Here is a 21,753-nt window from a genome sequence, read left to right on the forward strand (position 1 = left end):
GAGCTAGGAACAAATAAACAGTTGTTTTAAACCACTAAGTTGTGGGCGTGGTCGTTATGCAGAAATAGATAACTGATCCAATCCTTCATGCTTTCTGCACCATCTTCGCCCCAACTTGGCTTGTGCAAGGTTGAGCTCCTTGGCCCCAGCTGATTGGACAAGGGGATGGGCACCTGACTTCAAGGCAGTCAACCGATTGGCTGGTGAGTGACCATTCAGCCTTTTTTTTTTCTCTGGAGACTAGGAATGAAGAAATCAAAGGCCTTAGCCAGACTACAAAGGAGGCCGGAGCTTGGGGTTTTTGAATGGGAGCTGGGGCGGGGGTGGGTGGGTGACTTTCAGTCCTGTACAGGCTGTGATGTCATCAGAGGGCACAAAGTTGGGGAAAGAAGCAGGAAAGGTGATATGGAAGCAGGTTCTCTGAGGGTTCCATAAATCACTTAGCTCCAAGTGGGCTGTGCTCCCTGTTCCTTGTACCTCACGAACCCTGACTTCAGACCCTAAAAGACTCAAGGGCCCTTGGCCAGCTGGTGGCAGAACTTCCCCAGGGACTCCTGATACCAGCCAGGGGCCTACACTCCTCTTACCCCTTCTCCCTTGCTCTCTGTGACATATTCCCCTGTCTCCTTGTCCTCCAGGGCCCCAGGGCACAGCCACTCTCTCTCCTGGGCAAACAGGGCTCATGGGCTGGAGTCTGCTTCTATCCTCCCCACACAGCCCTGAGGCCTCCAGTGGCAAAGCAGAGGGTATGGCCAGGTTTGGCTTCTACCCCAACCCATTTGCCATCCCTGTTGTGTCCCGCACAGTCCCTTACCCTACCAGTTCTTGAGTTCAGCTACCACTCCCTTGCTTGCCCATAAAGATGTCATGCTAGTAACAGTGGTCATTAATGTACCCAACAGGTGCCACACCCTGTGTAGGTGGGCACTTTACAACACTGTCTTCGATCTTCCCAGACACCCTATAAACATAGGATTTAACCCTACTCTGCATGTGGGACTCAATGGTGGAGGTGAGATTTGAACCAAGGTCAGCCTGACTCCAAAGCTCACGTTCCATCTGCCACTGTGCTGTGTGACTCTAGGCAGGTTACTTTCCCTCTCTGAGCCTTGTATTCTGACTTGTGAGGGGTAAACCAGGGAAGGGTCCTGGTGCTCGCTGCTCCCTCTAATACTCATCTTCCTGGTGCCGCCCTCGGGCAGGTCCACTTGAATGTCAAGGGTGGGTTCCCAGTCTCAGCATCCTTTCTGGTTCAGGCATGTCTGCTCATAGAGGAGCAGGCCTGGAGGCTGTGCTGCTCTTTCAGTCTCCTGGAAAGCAGGCTGGACTCTCAGGATTCAATATCTTGCCTTTTCCCCAACAGCTTCTTCCAACCTCATCCCCTTGGCCCCAGATTAAAAGGTGAGCAGAGCAGCGGGCTCCCAACAGGGTTTGAGGCAGCAGGGCGTCCTGACTCCAACACCCCATGGGGTCTGAGGCAGAGCAGGGCCATCAGGGCTCTGGGGGAATGTGGGTGGCCCAGAAAGGCTCTGACCCTTCAAACCACCTCTGGGCTCCGGTTCCAGCTGTGTGTGTGCCAGGGCAAGGCAGTATCTTCTCCTCCTTTCCCCGTCTCAGAGGCTGTCCAGGCATGAAGAAAGCAGCCTCTCCAGCCTGGCTTCCCAGACGATGCCCTTTAAATCCAGCAGTGCTTTTAGCAGCAGTTGAGTTCCTGACCCTCTTCCACAGAAGAAGGTTACACAGCTCAGAAGGGGCTGCACCTGGACTAAAACCCACCTGGGCTCTGCCCAGTCCCCAGTCCTCTCTGCTTGGGCAAACCCAGTCCATGGGCCCTGGGCACTCACATTCCCCCAAACTGATCCTGCCCCCATCTGAAAACAACCTAGTAATTTTCTCATGTTCTTGAGTTTCCTCAGGGGGCCGTTCTCTCCCAGTAGCCAGGAATAAATTGGCCCCTTGACCTCCCTGCTCTTACCAGACTTGAGGCATCCCAGAGGGGTTAGTAAGAACCCATATAAGTTGCCTCCTGCAGAGGACAGTGCCAACTGGGCTTCCAGGGCTGGGACGATGGAGGGGGCCCGTGCGCCGGTCTCTCCCGGGAGGAGCGGCAGGCTTGTGGGGTTCTTGAAGACTCACATGACCTCCTGTTGTATACAGACCCAAGGACCCCTCCCCCTGTCCCTCGTGCTCCTCTGAATGCTCTCCTGCCCAGAAGTGGCTCTGAGAAGGCTTGAGTCAGTTTTAGAAGTCTGTGGCTCTGGGAGTCTGGAACCAGCCCCCAGATCGGTCACTTAGAAGCTGTGCGATTTAGGATAAGCTGCCACCCTCTCTGGCCCTCACCCTCTGCATCTATGTAAGAGTGGGGTCATCATCACCACTGCCAGTTGTAGAGGACTGACTGAATGGCAGGCACTGCACCAATCCACAAGCCAACCCACGTGCCTTCATTTCATCCTCCTAATGACCAGAACAAGTAACATGGTCTGTTTTACAGGCGAGAAGTCTGGCGCTCACAGGAGTTAAGTAACAATGCCGAGCAGCTGGTAAGTGCTGGAAATGGAACTCAAACTCAGACCTGACCTCAAACCTTACAGACTTATAATCACTAGTCTAGGCTGCCCACAGGGACCCTCAACCATTGCACACCAATAGTCCAGGATCCTATGGGGAGAGGATCCTGTTTCTTCTCAGGGGATAAAGCCATAGTTCAGAGGGCTTGAGCCTCCCCCAGAACCAGGGGCAGTCTTAGGTGGTGGTTGGGAGATGGGGGGAGAGGGCAGGCTGGCCCAGCTATGGCTACCAACTGCTTCAGCTGGAACCAGGAGGCAAGCAGCCTCTCAGAGATGCCTTTAGATTGAGTGAATGAATAAGTGATTGAGTGCCAACTCCATACAAGACTCTGCCCACCATGCCATCCCACCAGAGGCGTGGTTTAGAAGGTGCTAGGCACGTAGCTGTGCCAGTGTGGGTGGGGGCGTGGGCCCTGGGAAGAACCCTGGTGGGAGGAGCTGCATCCCGGAAGTCTCCTGCTGTGAGTGCTGACTTCCCTATTGCTCCCCCTCCACGTTCAGCTGGATCTGTGCCCATTGATTCTTGCATCGCTGGAGTTCTCCCCTAGCCTGGAGAATGAGTAACAGGATCGCCCTGGGTCCACTATGGGGCTGGACCCAAGGAGTTCCCAAGGAAAGAGGGAACCTGGAAAGGAGAAACCAGGCCTCCCTGACCCTGAAGCCCCTCCTTCCTGACAGAGATTGGGGGTGGTCTGCTGGCTGACCTACTGGCCCAGCTTTTTGGGTCAAGGTCCATGGCCAATGGGAAACTTAAAAGGTGACTGCCTGGCTCTTCACACGGTGTTGTCAGGGGCATCCCTCTCCAGGGTCAAGTTTGGAGCTGCTGGGTTTGGTTTGAACGGGCAGGGCTGGAAGCAACGGGTGGGGGGCTGTTTTCTGAGCCTCCAGGTCTGCTCACGTGCAGGTGGATCCCAGCCCCCAAACCCAGAAGCCCTAACAGCCCAGGACAGTCTCAGAGCATGGCCTGGTGGAAGATGGGACCAGACTGGGCCTGGGAAGCCTCAAGGGCAGCCCCAGAACTGCTTCTCCCAGTCTCCACAGCCTGGGCACTCTACATGGGAAATGGCATACAGTAGGTGCTTGATAAATGCTGTGCAAAGAAGGCTTGGGGAGATCTGGTGCTCCCAATCCTTGCATCAGCCTAGGCCAATGCTGTAGGGGGCCTCCGGCTACTGGGTAGCCAAGCCTTGAGCCCTGTAGAGCTGTTACCATCAGGCCTGGCAGTCAGACCCACCACCAGACCAGAGGTGAGGGACTCTCTATGCCCACAGCCTCAGGACCCCCTTGAGGTCTAGAGCCCCCCTCTCCAGCCAGTGCTGCCGGCCACAGCCCCAGCCGCTGTCCTAGGAGGAGCCTCTGGAAGTCCCTGGAGCACCACTCCCCCCGACACCCCCCAGCCCTACCCCCATGGAGGGCCCCTCGGCAGCCCCATCCCCCACAGTGAGATAATAATGACCATAATGAGAACAGTCACCCACACGTGTGCACAGCGCTTTACAGGTTACAAAGTGTTTCACATACATCATCTCATCAATTCCTCACAACAGCCCTGTGAGGTAGGCAGGGCAGGGGGTAATGTTCCCATTTGTACAGATGTGGAGACGGAGGCCCAGAGAGGCCAGTGACCTGCTTGAGGCCACACAGCAAGTGAGCAGCAGAGCTGGGACCAGAGGCTGGGGTGGGCCCCACCTCCAGCCCCTGGCTCTCTCCACTGACTGTGCTGTCCCCCAGGAGGACCCCAGCCCCTGTCCAGAGTCTCAGCCACACCCGAGCCAGGCTCCCACCCCTTGCAGTAGTGCCGCCTGGCAGCCCAGCAGACAGGCTCCCACCCCCATCGGCAGACCTGTCCCCTCCACCTGCTCCCTGCAAAAAGCCAGCCCGGAGCTGGGCCCAGGCCTGCCCCCTAGCCTGCTCCTGATGGCGCCTGGGGCGGGGTGGGCAGGTGGGTGGGGCTGGAACCTCCTTTCCTGTTTTCCTGAGTGATCCCTCCCCACTGGGGAAGAGAAGAGAAAGGAGGAAGAAGAGGAGGAGGAGGAAGAGAAAAACAAGAAACTGAGTTGGAAGAGGGCCCTGGAGCAATCAGGACGTCAAAAGTTTGCATTCCGACTAGCTATAGGAAATAGTTTTTTTCTCTTTTTATTATTTCAAGTTTTCATAAAAATCCATAATTATTGAAACCCAAGTTACAGAGAAAGTTCGTAACTTTTTTATTGAATTATTGACTCTGCCGCGTGTCGGTTCGTCGGCTTTCAACTCCAGTCTGTCAATGCCCCTGTGTAGGTGGGGTCCCCAGGCCTGGGCTTCTGAGGTCCTGGTAGAAGGAGGGCAGGTGGTGAGGGCTGGCGGGGGGCAGCAGGGGACAGAGGCGGGAGAGAGAAAGAGAACGTGTGTAGAAGGGTAGGGAGGAGATGGGAAGGACTGGAGAGTGAGCAGGTGGCGGCCAGGCCCCTTCCCCTGCCCGGCCGCCCGGGGGTCCCTGCCCCCCGCCCCGGCCTCATATCATCTTCATGTTGAACTTGCGGGGCGCGTCGGCGGAGCTGATGCCTGCGTCCGACTTTCGGGGCACATACTCGATCTCGATGTTGTGCTTCGTGTTGCCCTTGCCCCGGCTCCAGAGAAACAGCAGCACCAGGCAGAAGAGGACGACGCCCAGGAAAGAGATGAAGCCCATGGTGGTGGCGATGATGAGGGTCTTGATGTCGAAGGGGAAAGGCACAGTGGCGCGGGTGCTGTTGGCCTCTCCCTCGCCCGGCTGGTTGGAGATGAAGGCGAAGGTCTTGTTGGGCTGATGGGGCCAGTCGGGCGAGTAGCTGCGCACATGCAGGTGGGCGGGCATGGAGTCGTTGCCGCCCGCGTTGGCCGCGATGCACAGGTACGTGCCGTTGTCCTGTACCTGGGCGTAGCGCACCTCCAGCGTGCCATCAGGGAAGACTGTGAGCCGCCCATTGCTCTTGGCTGAGACCAGGTGCTTTCGGGGTGAGAGCCAGAGGATGGCAGGCGGCGGGTCACCATCGGCCCGGCACACAAACTGCACCGTGTGGCCCTCGTCCACAAACACCTGCTGGGCCTTGCGGTCCCGGATGCGGGCGCGGCGGCAGGTGAAGTAGTTGGGCAGTAGCACATCAGGGAAGTCCTTGAACTCCTTGCCCTGGACGAACTCGGGCGTGGCGCACGTGGGCTGCTGCCGGTTGAAGTTGAGCCGCCAGCGGCGCCGGAACACCCACAGGAGCCGACAGTCGCAGGCCAGCGGGTTGGAGTCCAGGATGAGTGTCTCCAGGTTGCCCACCGAGTGGAAGACCGATTCCTCCAGCGTAGTCAGCTGGTTGCCAGAGACATTGAGCACGCGCAGGTAGTTGAGGCCGCGGAAGGCATAGGGCTCCACCACGGCCAGCTGCCCGCCCACCAGCTGGATCTCCTGCAGCCGGAGCAGCTCATGCAACATGGAGCCCTCAATGGTGCTGATGGGGTTGTAGGAGAGGTTGAGGAAGCGGAGATAGACTAGGTGGCGGACGGCCAGGTAGGGCACAGCGGTCAGATTGCAGTGTGTGATGGACAGGGACGTCAGGTTGAGGCCGTAGAGGCAGTTAGGTGTCATGGTGTCCAAGTAGGGCCAGTGGGAGATCTCCAAGACCTTGAGTCGGTACAGCCTCTTGAAGGAGTAGTCCCGGATGGCATTGATGTTGAGGTGCCGGAGCCGCAGGACGATGAGGCCGTGCAGGTGGGACAGCGCCTCGGTGGGGATGGAGGTCAGGTTGCATTTCTCCAGCGTCAGCTGCTCCAGGCTGTTGAGGCCGCTGAAGGCGCGGTGGGAGATGTAGACGAGGTCATTGTCGCCAACCTCCAGTGACTTGAGGTTGTACAGGTCCTGGAACATGTAGTCCAGCAGGATAACGATCTTGTTCTCGCTGATGTCCAGCTTGGTCAGGTTGCTGAGGCCAGTGAAGACGCCTAGCGGGATGAGCTTCAGGCGGTTGCTGCGGAGACCCAGCGTCCGGAGGTTGAAGAGGTTGTTGAAGGCGCCGGGCTCCACGGCGCTCACGATGTTCTCGTTGAGCTCCAGCTCCTCCAGGTGCGGGAAGCTGGCGAACTCGTCCTGGTTGAGCGTTTTGATGCGGTTCTTGCCTAGGTCCAGCAGGCGTGTCTCGGTGGGGATGCCCTCGGGGACTGCCACAAAACGCTTGCGGTGGCACAGCACAGCACGGTCCTGGGCGGAGCACTCGCAGCGGGGAGGGCAGCCCGTGGCCGAGCCTGACAGCACCGAGCCCAGCACCAGCAGGAGGATGGGCTGCCAGCAGGCCAGGAGGGGGCTGGGCATGCTCCTCACGCCCCCCGCCAGCATCCTCTCGCTCACCTGCAACCGGGAGCAAGCACAGGACAGAGGTGGCAGTTAGGGGGCTGTGTGTGTCTGGACCCCACCCCAAGCCACCTGGGCCCCTCCTGCCCTGTCACGATGACCCTGATGCAGATAGAGAGGCAGGATCCAGATGCCCAGGCCAGAGGGCCTCTGGCCTCCTCATGCTGCCCCCTCCTTGCCTCTTACCCTGCCTGGAGTCTTCCCAAAGGACCCTCCCAGCATCCTTGGAATGGAGGGGCTCAGGGAAGGGGTGGGTCACCTCAGACAGCCTGGCATTGGCGCCACCTCCTTTACATTTCACAGGCAGTTGACTCCAGGCACACACCCTGCCCTGAATCACAGCTCCCCTGGTGCTCATCAGGGATAAAACCAGACCTGCTGAGCCGCCCTTGGGCTCACAGTGGGGATCAAAGGGGCTCAAGGGCTGAGGCCTCTAGGAACAGCCCCCAAGAAGCCGGAGGGGAGCAGCCAGGAGTGTGGCTACCCCTAGCCTGCATGGCCAGGGCTTCTGAGGCTGCTGGGAGCCCCACTCGCTTAGCCCTGAGCCCTGAGCCTCCCCAGGCGCAGACGCCATGCCCCCTCCCCATCAGCTCTGTGGCTGGGTCTGCAGTAAACCAATGGCACCTGACACTGTTCACAGGTCTGTCACTCATGGGGTTCCTGGATTGCTGGGGGACACCCTCATCTAGAAGGCCCAGCCCTGAAGCTGCCCTCCCTCCTCCCCCTGCATCTGCAAATACAAATCCAGCCTGGACTCCTGGCGGGATCTGTGACTCTCCACTTCCTCTGGGTCCCATCGGTGACCCAGCTCAGGCTCCTGAGCCCAGGGCCCGGAGAATGTCTTTTCCTGCCTCCTGGTCTTGACTCCTACAGTTCTTTCCTCTGGCAATGCCCTTTCCCTGGCTGTTGAAATTCCATCCACAAGGCCTAACTGAAGTCCGCTGCTCTAAGAAGTGTTTTCTGTTACCCAATAAGAAGTGAAGTGTGCTCCCCTTAAAAAGACCCTCCAGCCTTCACCTGTCTGTCTCTCAGGGCTCCCATCACCTTCTTCCTAGTACCAGAGTTCTGCACAGCCGCTAGTCTGAGGAAGGTGCCATCAGATTCCCACAGGCCAGGACAGCCAGGCAACCCTGGAGGAGTCTGCCCCAACTACAGCACCAAGGCTTGTTCAAGCTGGGCCCTGAAGCCATGCAGGGCTTGGGAGGTGGTGACATGAGAAACCGTGACAGGAGCGGGGTCCAGCTTGCATATAGGCTGCAGGTGGAGTGAGCAAGGGGTATGTGGGAGCCTCTGTGACCCTCTCCCACCCCCTGTTCAGAGACCACTTGTCCCCACTTCTGCCCCGAACTGCCTCCCATCTCCTCCTTCCCTCTTCTCTCTCCATCCACCCCCATGAGAAACTGGCCTGGCAAACAGGGTGAGTAGGGGGGTGAGGGGAGGGTAGGTCAGACCCTAGGAGCTGCTCCAGGGATGGATCAGATGGCCTCTGGGAGCCAAGCTGCAGTCATCTAGCTGCTGGTGGGGTAAAGACCCATCCCTGTTCCTCTACTGCAGCCTCCAGTGCCCCTGGGGCTTTGCTGCTGTGTCCACACCCTGTACTCATGGCCCGGAGGGGGCTCAGTGCAGGAGGGGGAAGCCCAGACTGGATGTCCCACCTCTCCGCCCTAGCTCAGGCCCTTCTCCCACCCCTCCCCACACCTCACACAGCCCCTGCTTTCATGGCCACAGGCCATCCATCCTTGTCATCCATGCATCAGCCATTAAGGCAACTGAGGCTCAGAGAGGCTGTGGCTGTCCAAGGACACCCAGCCAGTAGAGGGAGCAATTCTGGGATGGGAGCTCTGGTCTGTCCACAAAAGCACACACTTGCAAATGCTCCACCAGTCTCCCAGGACTGACGGGAGCTTTGTGGTTGTTGATTGACTAAGTCACTGATTAAGCAGAGAGGATTCAGGGTGTCACTGACATGTTATGGAATCTGCAAGGGTTTTGTTATCCCCAAGGGCTTTGTCCACCCTGACCCTCCCTTCAGCCCCTCTCATCCTCTCTCCAGGCTCTTCTGCAGTTCAGCTTCTCCCCACCCCACCCCCACCAGGCTATTTTCCACAGTCACACACGCTCCAGTGACCCACCAGAAAAGCAAACATCCTGACAGGCGATCAATAAGTAATTGGGCTGGCAGTCGGGGCTGGCGCAGGTGTGAGGCTGGGGACCTCAATAGGTAAATAGGACTTTTAGCATCCAGCTCGGGGCCGGGCTGGCGGGTGGCGGGAGCTGCTGGAGAGAAGGCTGGGGAATGAGGGGGGCTAGTGAGGACATGGGTCACCCCGAGGTGCTGGTAAGCCCCTCTTATACAGACACGAATCTGACACACAGGAAACTTGCACCACCTGGCCTCAACCTGCCCACCCACCTCTTTTCCCACCAGTCCCTGAGCAAAGCCACCTGGGCCTCCCGACTTCGTCCTGCACACTCCTACCTCTAAGCCATCTTCTTCTGGAGAACTGTCCCAGACTCCTGCCCCTGCAGCCTTTGTAATCTTCTACCCCAAAGGCCGCCTCCTCCAGGAGGCCATCCTTGACCTACTCAGTCAGATATCACCTCTTGTCCCCAACGTTGTTATTCTTATAGTAGTGATTTTATGAAATTGGTATATAGCACACCTCATTCCCAAAGTGATTTGAACCAACTGACAGAAAAATTGTGCTACAAGATGATAAGAAGATAAAAGCTAAAAAAGGGAAGACATTCAGGAAAGAACGCCACCAAGACCTGCCTAATGACGAAAGGTGAGAGCTTCCTAGTGACCTTGAGCAAAGAGGGAAATATGCTCCAAAGCCTCAGCATTTGGCCTCTCTCCTGTATGTATGTTTAATCCTGGTTCAGTCAGGGGTGTGTGTGTCTCACCTGCTAGAGAGTGAGGTACCCAAGGGCAGAGAGCATGTCTGTAGCTCAGAGTAAAGTGTGACACAGAACAGACTCCCGTGAATGTTCTTTGAAAGGAAACATGTGCATGAGTGTTTTTGCAGGGGTGGAAGCCCTGCAGATGGGACTAACCCTACATCAGGCCCACTGAGCAATGAGAGACCTGAGGAATTGAAGTATGCTGGAAGCCGGGCATGGTGGCGCTGCAATCCCACTGTTATCCCATTGTAATCCCAGCTACTCACGAGGTTGAGGCAGGAGGATCACCTGAAGCCAGGAGCTCAAGACCAGGCTGGGCAACATAGTGAGATGCCCATCTCCCACAGAAATTTAAAAATTAGCCAGGCATGGTGGGGTGCACCTATAGTCCCAACTACTCAGGGAGACTGAAGTGGGAGAATCCCTTGAGCCCAGGAGTTTGAGGCTACAGTGAACTGTGATTGCGCCACTGCATTCCAGCCTGGGCAACAGAGCAAGACTCTCCATCTGTAAAAACAATACATAAATAAAATAAAATAAAATAAAAAAGAAATACATTGATAGAAAAGCTGGTCAGCCTTGCCCTGTTCAGCTGCCACCCCCATGCCTGGCATTTGGTCCCACAGAGCCATGGGCCATGCTCCGTGGGAGCAGGACAGCTCTGGGAGGGTACGGGGTCTGAGATGCCTCATCTCATGCCTCGTACATGCAGCTGCCCTAACGGTGGGGAAGCTGAAGGTTGAGAGAGGCTGGGATGCCTGCCCAAGCTGGCACAGCAAGGGCACAGTCTCCGCTGGGCCTAGTCTCCTGGTCTCCCACCCCCATGGGGTCCCTGTCATCTAGGGATGCTGGCAGAGTCACGTCTGAGGGGTCACCCAAACTGCTGAGTGGGCAATGTGCCGCTCCTGCCATCCTGGCACTGTTCATTCTGCTGGCTACTCCTGCAACTGTCAAGAAAAGGTATTTTATGCATTTTAATCAGTGTTTTATTTTGGATCCTTGCCCCCTGAAGGGCTTCCTACAAGGGTAAGAGTTTAAAAATTGAACCAATAAATACAAAGGAAATAAAACATCAAAGACAGGCAGGTGGGCAGGCAGCAGAGAGCTGTGCCTGGGGCATCACACACAGAACCTAAAGCATCCAGAGTCCTTCCCAGGCTCAGGCAGTGGGGGACCCTGAGCCATCAGACCAGCACTGCAGAGGGCAGGCCCTAGGCTCTGTGCTGCCCCCACAGTGGGAGGGACAGGCTGCTGGCCACCGGCCATACCCTCCTTCATGTCCCGGGGCAGATACAGCCTGGTTCAGGCAATGCTCCCTGACACATGCAGTTCTCTGTGGCCAGCCTGCTGTGTGACCTCGGAAATGCCTGCCCTCTCTGGCCTGCACAGTAAGGGCTCCATTTCAGTGTCCCTGAGGGTGCTGCCACCAGAAACTAGCCTTTTTCCAGCTGGAAGGTCGACATCCTCAAACCTTGCTGAAGGGTAAAGGGGAATGGGAGGCTCAGGCCCAAAATTGCAGTTTCACTGGGGCTGGAAAAATCTCCCTGTGGGAGGGGGGCTCAGGATGGTGGGCTCCCTTCCTTGGGTCATCACATTCAGGGTGTGCCCCCAGGGTCTCAGGATGAAGGAGGGTAATTAGGGGAGATGGAAGGGGCCTGGGATCACCCATGGACACGTTCAGAGAACACTGAGAGGGCTCAGGAATCACTCTGTGCCATAGGCAGCATCTGGAGGCCCATGGGGGCAGGGACGTGACTCCCCCACAGCATCCTCTACAGGCTCATCCACCAGACACCTTCTTTAGAAAAGGGGAGGGACTAACACGTGGACAGCCCCTACTATGGGCCAGGTTTGGGGCCTTTTTTTTTTTCTTTTAGATGGAGTCTCACTGTGTTGCCCAGGCTGGAGTGCAGTGGCGAGATCTTGGCTCACTGTGACCTCCACCTCCCAGGTTCAAGTGATTCTCTGGCCTCAGCCTCCCAAATAGCTGCGATTACAGGTGTCCACCACCACACCAGGCTAATGTTTGTATTTTTACTAGAGACAGGGTTTCACCATGTTGGCCAGGCTGGTCTTGAACTCCTGACCTCAAGTGATCCACCCACCTCAGCCTCCCAAAGTGCTGGGATCACAGGCATGAGCCACTGTGCCCAGCTGAGGTTTGGGGCTTTATACCCATTGTCTCAGAAATGCTTTCAAAAGAGATCTTTCTTACCCATTTTACGGATGAGAAAAACAGAGGCTCTGAAAGGGAATTTGCTTGCCCTGGGCCTGGGTCACAAAGCTAGAGGGTGGCAGAGCTCTGTGTCTCCTAGTTGGGCTGCCTGCTCTAAGAGCTGCCTGGTGTGACGCAGGGCTTAGACTCTGCAGGCCAGGCCAGGGGAGGGGCTGTCCTGTCAGGGTGGTGCTAGGGTGAGGCCCCAGGGCTGAGGGAAGGCCTTAGTCCTCAGAGAGCTACACCCAGGCATCTGCCCCCAAACCCGACAAAAGCCTTTCCCCAACTTCCAGAAAATGGTGTGTTACATGCGCCACGTGTGCTCAGTGTTTTTCCACCACACTCCTTTCCTGTGCCTGCGGCTACTGCCTGGACCTGAATCTCACCTAATGTGCGGCTGGCTGAAGCACAGGATGGCAAGTTTAGTTATTCTAGGTTTATGGTATCAGTATTTCATGGTGCTCCCACTCAGCGTTCCTCAGGGACCACAGGGACCCCCTGCACACACAGGCATGCGATCTGGCATGGAGGCGTCTGCCCCACGAAGGCTGGGGCCCAGGGTCCTCTGGGTGCTCAGCCTGGCTGTGTGGCCAGGGCAGTTCTTCACGGGGAAACGAGGTGGGTGTGCACGGTCCTCGTCTTGCCTTGATGCCCGCCGTGCCCATGACTGAGTGGGCAGCAGGAGGGATGGAGCGAGGAGGATGGCAGGCCTGGGAAGGGGGCTAGAGCACTTCAGAAAGTCTGCCCAGGGCTCTTCCCAGATCCACTGCCAAGAAATGATGAGGAGAGCAGGAGAGGGAAAGAGACAGAAACCAAGAGACACCCGGGAGACGTGGTGGGTGAGGCTGCAGAGGAGAGGGAGAGGCAGAGAAAGCAGAGTGGGGGGAGGGGAGAAAGATGGGGACACAGGCTGGGGGCAAGGAAGGGAGAGACAGAGGCCAGAGCTTGTCCTGCAGGCACAACCACTTTCCCAGCCCCCACCACCTGTGCATATCAGCCTGGGGCCTGTTAACACAGCCCCGTCCTCGCCACTCCACCAGGTGAGTCTGAGCCCTTCCATATCCAGCTAGGGAGGGAGACTCAGAAAGGTGAGGGGACTCACGCCGGATCACCAAGGAAGAGAAGCAAGGCCCAGCCTGGGCTCCTTGTGACTTGTCCTCTCCCCAAGTCCCTGCCTGCCTGAGGTCCCTTCTTTGCTTCAGCTTCAGTATGCGGGATCTGTTTCAGGAAATGATAAAGCGTGTTAGCGGGAACTGCGCCTGCTCAGAGATGACTGGGGTCAAGTGGCCAGGAATGGGGGCGCAGTGGGGCCCATCTAGAGAGGACTGTGACGGTCACCCCGGCCCGGGTTTTTCCTTCTGTCGCAGCGGCCAACCATCCATTCCCCATGCCTAGAGGCCTCCTACCCGGCCTTCAGAAGCAGCTCAGGGTTTCTCCCCCGGTGGTTCTCCTCTAGCCTGGGAAGAAGCGACAGCCTCTGGAGGGTCCCCTCTGGATCTCTGGCCACGCTCTGCCCGCATTGCTGCTGGGCTTCTCCCAGCTCCGTCGGCACTTCTGCGGCCTCCTCTCCTGTGGCCCCCAGACTGACAGCCTCTGAAGTGGGACCAGGCCTGATACAGCTCCACACTCCCAGGCCCTGCCTGCAGACGTGCCCACCTCAAAGGAGCAGAGAGAGCCCACCAGGCAACTGCTGCGAGGGGCAGGACTCACACTCTGCTCTCCAACTCCCAACCTAGCTCTTAATGAAGGAAGGCTTTGTGGTGAGGGGGAGGTGCTGTGTGAGCTCAGGCTGAAATACAAACATTTCCCACAGGCCGAGGAAGTGGCAGGGGGAGGGCATTTCCACAAAGGGAACAGTGAGAGCAAAGGTGTGCAGGGGGGAAGGGACTTACTTGTAGCCTGGTCAACTTGAGAGCATCCTGGGACTCCTAATGGCTTCTCTCTTAGCCCAAATCCTGACCCCGGTCTCTGGACTCCCTTTAAAGATGCTCCATTCTGGCTTTCCAGGGCTAATCCCCGCTGAGGTGTGAATGGCTGATAATGGCATAAGGTAGGAGCTGCTAATGGGCGAAATAATTCCGTCGTTGGCCAGTCTAATCTGGGGAGCTGCCTCCTGGCCCATGGGGAGGTGGTGAGGCAACCCTGAGAGTTGCAGTACTGTGCCTAGGATGAGCTCCTGCAGGAGAAAGCCTGGTGGACTGCGCGGCTCCACCAGCCGGGGCCAGGCAGCCAGTGTCCGCCGTCTCCCTGGGGGCTGGTCCGCCCCGCCCCCACCTGCCTCCCCTTTCCCCTCCTCCTCCTCAGACCCCCATGGGGACAGAAAAACCAACCTAGAAGAAAACTGAGGTCATGTCCTTTGTCGTGTATAATTCTTTATTTTCCTCTTGCTCTCGGTTCTGGCAAAAGGTTGTTGGGCCCCCGGGGTGTCTGTGTGTGTGTGTGTGTGTGTGTGTGTGTGAGCGGCCTCTATGAGTGTGGACTCTGTGTGTGAGTGGCCTCTGTGTGTGTATGTCTGTGTGTGAGTGGCGTGTGTGTGTGGCCTGTGTGTGTTTGGCATGTGTGTGGTCTCTGTGTGGTGTGTGAGCAGTCTGTGTGTGTGTCGCCTGTGTGTGTGTGATGTGTGTGAGTGGCCTCTGTGTGTGTGGTGTGAGTGGTCACTGTGTGAGTGTGTGTGTGTGGTATGTGTGAGTGGCCTCTGTGTGAGTGGCCTGTGTGTGTGTGTGTGTGTGATGTGTGGCCTCTGTGTGTGTGATGTGTGGCCTCTGTGTGTGTGGTGTGTGTCTGTGAGTGTGGTGTGTCTGTGTGAGTGGCCTCTGTGTGTGTGTGTGTGATGTGTGGCCTCTGTGTGTGTGTGTGTGTGTGTGTATATGTATGGTGTGTGAGTGGCCTCTGTGTGTGGTGTGTGTGAGTGGCCTGTGTGTGTGTTTGGTGTGTCTCTGTGTGTGAGTCTGGTGTGTCTGAGTGGCGTGTGTGTGTGTGTGGTGTGTGTGAGTGGCCTGTGTGTGTATGTGTTTGGTGTGTCTCTGTGTGTGTGGTGTGTCTGTGTCTGTGTGTGAGTGTGGTATGTCTGTGTCTGTGAGTGGCCTGTGTGTGTGTGTGTGTGTGAGTGTGGTGTGTGTGTGAGTGGCCTGTGTGTGTTTGGTGTGTCTCTGTGTGTGAGTGTGGTGTACCTGTGTCTGTGTGTGAGTGGCCTGTGTGTGTGTGTGTGTGTGTGTGAGTGTGGTGTGTGTGTGAGTGGCCTGTGTGTGTGTGTTTGGTGTGTCTCTGTGTGTGAGTGTGGTGTACCTGTGTCTGTGTGTGAGTGGCCTCTATGTGTGTGTGCTGGCTGCCCCTCCTCCCCAACGCCCCGGCCCCCAGCCCCATCACTCAGGTGCGCTCTGGGAAGCTCCATCCTCTCCCACACGTGCTCACTGGCCTCAGTGCCTGCTGGAGGGTGCCGACTGGGCATGGTGTGATTGTCTGCCTGCTTGTCCTGGGTCACCCTAGGCAAGCACTTGGCTGCCCTGCACTGAAGGAAGGAATGCCCCTGTCCACCTCACCAAGGCACAGCCATCTTGAGAGCTGCCAGCCTTCCGGCCAGCTCACAGCCTCCCGGCCATTTGCGGGATAAATTATGAATTTTAATTGTCAGAGCATCTTAGTGTTTAAAGGCTTCTATATATAGGCTCTGCCCTCCAGGAGCAGCAGGCTTGGTGGAGAGGAGTGAGAGTCGGGCAGGGCTGACAGGAGGCCCATTCTGGATGAGCAAAATGGGCTCCAGCCAGTGCACCCTGCCCTGCTGTGTGATCTCGGGGGAGTCCTGGACCACTCTGGGCCCTTTCTGCCCCTTGCACAAGGTTGCTCAGTACCCCCACTTGGATGGGAGCTGTCCCAGAGCTGAGGTGGGGCAGGCAAGTGCCTATTCGGGGGGGTAACCTGAGAGGGGCCCAAGGACAACCCCAGTCCTGCACCCCAGTATCTCCCCTCTCATGTCTTGAGATGCCAACCCAGGCTCTCGGGGACAGGAAGATGCCCCTCAAAGCCCCCAGCGCCATCCCCTGCCCAGGCCAGTGGCCCCTTGGGACACGCTTGCCTCGTCCCCACTCGTCCTCTCACACCTTCCTGGGGCCCCAAGGGGGACCCCTCTCTGCAGCCCCAGCCGTCAGGGCCTCTCTATTTGGGAACAGCTCAGGCCTGGAAACCAGCCAACCCCCGCCTGGGAGAGCTATAGGCCTTGTGCTTGGGGTGGGGGGTGTCACGGCCTCACAGATTGAGGCTGGCAGTGAGAGGCTGAGGGGTGTGGTGGAACTAGCCTGGGATTTGGGATTAGCCAGAGAGCTAAATAGAATGACGATGAGAATGATGATTGGTAAACCCCTCATAGGTGGCCTTTGGTGTGCCAGGCATTATTTCAAGCACTTTGCATATAAAAATTCATTTAATCTCACACCAACCCATTGAGGTAAGTGCTGCCATTATCCCCATTTTGCAGATGGAAAAAGCAGAAGCACAAAGAGGTTCCATAACTTGCTCGGGGTCAGTGTTAGCATGATTTGAACCCCAATGGTTTGGCTCCAGAGTCCACGCTCTTCATCACTTCCCTATAGTGTCTCTTTTTTTTTTTTAAAGCTAACACTAACATAGCATTGGCTATGTGCCAGGTATGAACCTGTTTGATCTCCATAACCACCCTAAGAGGCTAGTATTATCCCCATTTTACTGATTAGAGAACCGAGGCGCCAAGAGGTGATGCACTTTGCCTTAAGTCCCACAGTGATGAGTGGCAGAGCTGGGACTGGGCCTGAGGCAGTCAGACTCTCAGCTGTCCTGCCCACTCCTGCATACTGCCTCCCTCTGATTCAGGTTCAGGGCCCTGCTGAGCTGTGTCATCTTGGGCAAGTGGCTTTACCTCTGGGGACCACAAATTCCTCAATCGGAAGTGGGGATGGCAGACTTCACACTGCCCTCACTGCTGGGGGTGGAGAGTTCAGGGAGAGGGAAAGGAAGGGACATTTATATCGAGCACACACATTAAGTGCTTTGCTGAACAACCCCACCAACCCTCACCATGTTACACACCCACTTCACTGATGAGGAAACTGAAGCTCTGAGCCATTAGTTCACCTGCCCGACGTCCTGAGCTTGTCTGGCTCCAAAGGCATAACACCCTTAGAGACCCTCACACAGATGAGGAAACTGAGGCCCAGGAGCATCAGGGACTTGTCCAAGGTCCCACAGCATCTCCAGGCTAGGGCCTAGGAAGGACCCCAGCATCCCAACCGCAGCCACCTTCTCTCCCCAACATCATACAAGGGTCACATGACCACCCCATGGCGGGGCTGGGTCAGGGACAGGTGAGAGTTTGGGTTATTTCTGCCTCAAAAGGGGAAAAGATTGAAAAATAACCCTCTAAAACATCACAAACCAAGGTCCAGTGAGTTCTGTATAACATGGACAGGCAGATTATAAATAAAACACTTGCCTCTTTCCTAGCCCTGGTAGTTCAAAGCCCTCTCTACTCAAATGAATCTTGGCCACGCCACTGCCAGAGCCCATTTTTCCAACCTGGTAAACTGAGCCCAGTATCCGGGAGGTGATGGAGCCTCCAGTCAGACACATACAGGAGGAATGTCCTGTTCAGGCACAATGGATGCCACTACCCGGCTGCCCGTTCATAAGAAGCCCAGACTTGGGGGAGGAACTGGCACCTTCGCAAATCTCTAAGGAGCATATCAAGGCAGAGGCTGCAAAGGTCTACTGCAGGCCCAGAGAGGGGAGCCAAGACCCATGGGTGGGCTCACAGGGAGGCCCGTTGAGCTCAGTGTGAGGAATCCGATGAGACATTAGATGGCTCAGGACAGAGGGTCTGCCTCGGTAGTAAGTGAACAGCCCATCATGGGAGGCATGCAAGCTGAGACCATGGATCAAGGCGACTGCAGGAGGCCTCCTCTGCTGGGATCTACACCTCAGTAGCCCCTCTCAGCTCTGAGATGCCCCCGTGTTGCATCCAAGTAAAGGGACCTGAGATGGCCAGTCCCCACCCCCCCAACCCCCCATCTGCAGCCCTGCACTGGGCTAGGCAGAAGAAGCATGCTGGCCAGGCCCCCACCCCCTTCCAGAGCCAAGAGCAGGTTGTCTGCAGAGGGAAGTAGAGGAGGTGGCAGAGAGAGATTAATTCCCCGAAACGGGAAAAAACAGAAAAACACACACACCACACACCCTAATAACATGTAATAAGAGGTTGGAGACGAGGAACAATGCCCTGGTAATGTCACCCTGGCGGCTATCAATTTGGGTGTCACATGAAATAGGCATAATTATTCCGCCAGCCCCGGTGCTCGTCTTTAACCAGCTCCAGGGGCCCAGGCCCAGGCGGAAAAGGCAGCGTGGAATCAATCGTTGGTGTACCAGGCTGACAGAGGGAGCTGCTCCAAATTAGCCTGCCAGCACCCAGCTTCTCAGACCCTCTGGGCTGGCAGGGATCTGGAGGGCCTCGTGGGTGGGGGCCCTGCAATGCCCAGGAGTCACCTTGCTCAGCCACCCCTCTTTCGATCCATGAGCAAGAGCAGTCAGAGAGGACTCCCCAAAGAAGTGAGAATGGAGGAGGAGCAAGCACACATTTGTTCCATCCGGGGTTCATTCCCTGGGTCACCAAACTCTTATTAAGCGCTCACCAATGCCAGGCCTCATGCCAGGTGCACAGGAGGGCTGTGTAGAAGGAGGGGATGCTAAAATAATGAAACACAGGCTCCTTCCAACTCTTAAGCTAGGACCACTCCTTCCCATCCTGGGGTAAACACAAAGCCTCTGGGGTTCCTGGAATTTGCTGTCCTTTGTTTGCATTAAACATGCAGGGACTTAAGCCCTTCTTGCTCCTCCTTCATCCCACTTGCTTGTGGAGTCCTCCCTGATTGCTCGTATCCATCCCAGACTTCAGGGATGGTAGAGACAGCATCCCCACAACAGGGGGAACGGGTGCCGATGGGATGACTGCTTAGTGAGCACCTAGTACACACTGGCTGCTGCCCGTCTCAACCCACATTTCATATACCAGAAACCTTGAATTCCAGAAATGCAGATCAAGGCTATCATGAAATGCCATCTTACATTCATTCAATCAGTGAAAATCAAGGCCCCTGACAATACTGAGTGTTGATCAGGATGGGGTGCAATGGGAACACTCGTCTCCTGCTGGGGTGACGCAAACTGGTCTAACCAATTTGGAAAACACTTTGGCAAATGTCCTAGTAAGAGTGAATGCGAACATGCCCTACAGGCCAGCAATTCTGCTCCTAGCTGTGTGCCCCAGACACACTGCATGTTGCCTCAGAGATGGGATGAGAAGGTTCCTGGCAGCATTGTTTGTAAGAGCAAAAAATGGAAATAACCTAAATGTCCATTGGTAGGAGAATGTTAATTACACTTTTATGATCACATGACAGAATATTATACATCAGTGAAAATGAGCTACATCTACTATTATTCACAACAATATAGATGAAGCTTAAATGTGATGAAGAAAAAAGGCAAATTCCAGAGGACTGCATATAGTTCATGCTCTTTTTATAAAGTTCAAAAGTAACTAAAACTGAACTACTTATATATGTTAAAATATATAATTGTAAAGAGGCAAGGGATTGTTAAATACATAATTTAGAGTAGTCACTGAAAAAGAGGCAACGGGATGGGGTGTGCAGGAGCACATGGGGAGATGTACATCATTACCGGATCGCTGGTGTTTAAGTTGGAGAGTAGGGTAACAGTGTTCATTATAGTATTATTACTAACTATCATTAATACGAAATGCCTCAATGAATAAATTAACAGGCTGGGCCTGGATTAGTGAGTAAGAGCCCCAGCCCAGAGGTCAGGAAGAAGGCATTCTAGACTGAACCGCAGGCTTGCAAGGTGGGGACTTACAGCAAGTCACTCGCCACCTCTCCGGCTCTGTTTTCTTGGGTATAAAATCAAACCTCTGCACCTACCACCTACAAGGATAAGATCATGAGCATATCACTGATGTAAACTATGAGTAGCTAGCACTTATTACAGGCTTACTGTGTACCAGGCACTGTTCTAAATGTTTTGCATATGTTAGCACACCTAATTGTCACGACCTCCCTTGAGGTGGATATTACTGTTACCCTCACTTTATGGATAAGGAGACAGGCCCAGAGAGATTAAGTAACTTGCCCAAAGTCACAGAACTAGGCAGCGGTGGAGCTGAGACTTGAACCCAGACTTTTGGCTCCGGGGTCCACACTCTTAACAACTCCACTATGAAATAACATTGAAGAAACTGAACACACACAAGTAGATTGTTGTCAGCACAGCTCTACTGAGCCCACAGCACCCAGGGATATTCATTCGTTCGCTTGTTCATTCGTTCGTTCGTTCATTCATTCATTCATTCTTCCACAACTAAACAAAGGTCAGCATCAAGAATGCCTTAAATGTATTGGGAAATGAACCTGCCTTCTCACACTCTTTCTACAAAGAACCTTCCCTGATTCTGGAGTCCCCTGCTCTCTGTGTCTCTGCAGTCTGCTACTTCCCTAGGACTCAGCCAGTCTCCCTCTCTTCCTAAAGCACCTCTGACAACCTCAACCCCCAGGGAGAAATCTCACCCTTCTCTGAGTGCCTGTGTGGGCTACTGAGTACCCTGTTTGTCTCTTCCCAACCCCTGCCTGGGGCATCTTTGACATCATCTAGCTCTGTGCATTCATGCACAGGTAGTCCTTGCCGCTAGCCAATAGCTACTCCCTTGTACCTCCAAGGGTCTGTCCCATCCCAGGGGCCAGGCAGGAGGGCAAAAGGAAGGGTACTAGGATTGCTCAGGGTGTTCAAGGCAGATCATGCTTAGCCCAGAGCCGAGCAGGCAGCTTGGCTAGGATGTGCAGAACAAATGCATGCGTGACTGGGCTGGTACAATATTCAGTGCAAACAAGTGTGGTTCTATGCTGTGGGTGACTGGAGAAGGAGGGGCAATGACTTAAAGCAGGCAGAGAGGCTTCTTGGAGGAGGGGGTCAGGAGAAGGAGAGGAAAGGACCTTTTGTGAGGGGATGCAGGGCCAAGCCAGGTGAGGATGGGGGGATACGTGGAAGAACTGGTGGAAACAGAACAGAAAGCCTCCAGAGACTAACCATGGAGGTGGGTGGGGCTGGAAGGCCACTTCCACAGAGTGCCACACACAGGACAGCTAGCCCAAGAGACTCCAGCCAGCAAGCTAAGGCCCTGACTCTGAAACCACCACATCTACTGCCCACCGCCCCCCACCTTTCCCTGGCTCCACTTCCTCTACCCTCCACCGGACACGCTGCCTCATGCGTGTCCATGGGACCCTGCATGAATGACTGCACTGCCTTATCTTCCAACAGGAATGCACCCCAACCCCAGTTGTGCTTCTCCAGATATCTGCGTCCGAAGGCGCCTGAAGAGCAGCACCACACGTGAGCCCTCACCGGCACCTGGGATCCCGTCTGGCCTCATGCAGAACAACCACCCACCTCCACAAGAGGTTGTTTTTTTGGGGGGTGGGGTGGGGGAGGTGTCCCTCTGGGAGTCTGCGTTTTAGAAAACAATACCCAATATAGGAAAAATGGATGCCCAGAGGGCAGAGGACGAAGATGAGCCCAGAAGAAAGAGGACTATCGCAAGGGGTAAGTCTCTCCACCTCCCTCCCAGTCACACAGGGCCCTTGGCTTTGAGCACATGCCCATCCCCCTAAAAG

At 55.7% G+C, this 21,753-nt stretch overlaps 1 protein-coding gene across 3 annotated transcripts in view; it reads right to left on the minus strand.

Moving 5' to 3' along the window:
- Positions 1–365: 365 nt before the first annotated feature.
- Positions 366–21,753, minus strand: part of LINGO1 (leucine rich repeat and Ig domain containing 1) — an 87,266-nt gene continuing 65,878 nt past the window's right edge. For 2 of the 3 annotated variants that reach the window (XM_054531067.2, XM_024232138.3), the window contains one exon: positions 366–6,921. In XM_054531067.2, the coding sequence (XP_054387042.1) occupies positions 5,065–6,909 (1,845 nt within the window). In that variant the 5' untranslated portion in view covers positions 6,910–6,921 and the 3' untranslated portion in view covers positions 366–5,064. 3 annotated transcript variants of the gene reach the window in all.

This window comes from Pongo abelii, chromosome 16, assembly GCF_028885655.2.
Source record: "Pongo abelii isolate AG06213 chromosome 16, NHGRI_mPonAbe1-v2.0_pri, whole genome shotgun sequence".
NCBI classification, from domain to species: domain Eukaryota; kingdom Metazoa; phylum Chordata; class Mammalia; order Primates; family Hominidae; genus Pongo; species Pongo abelii.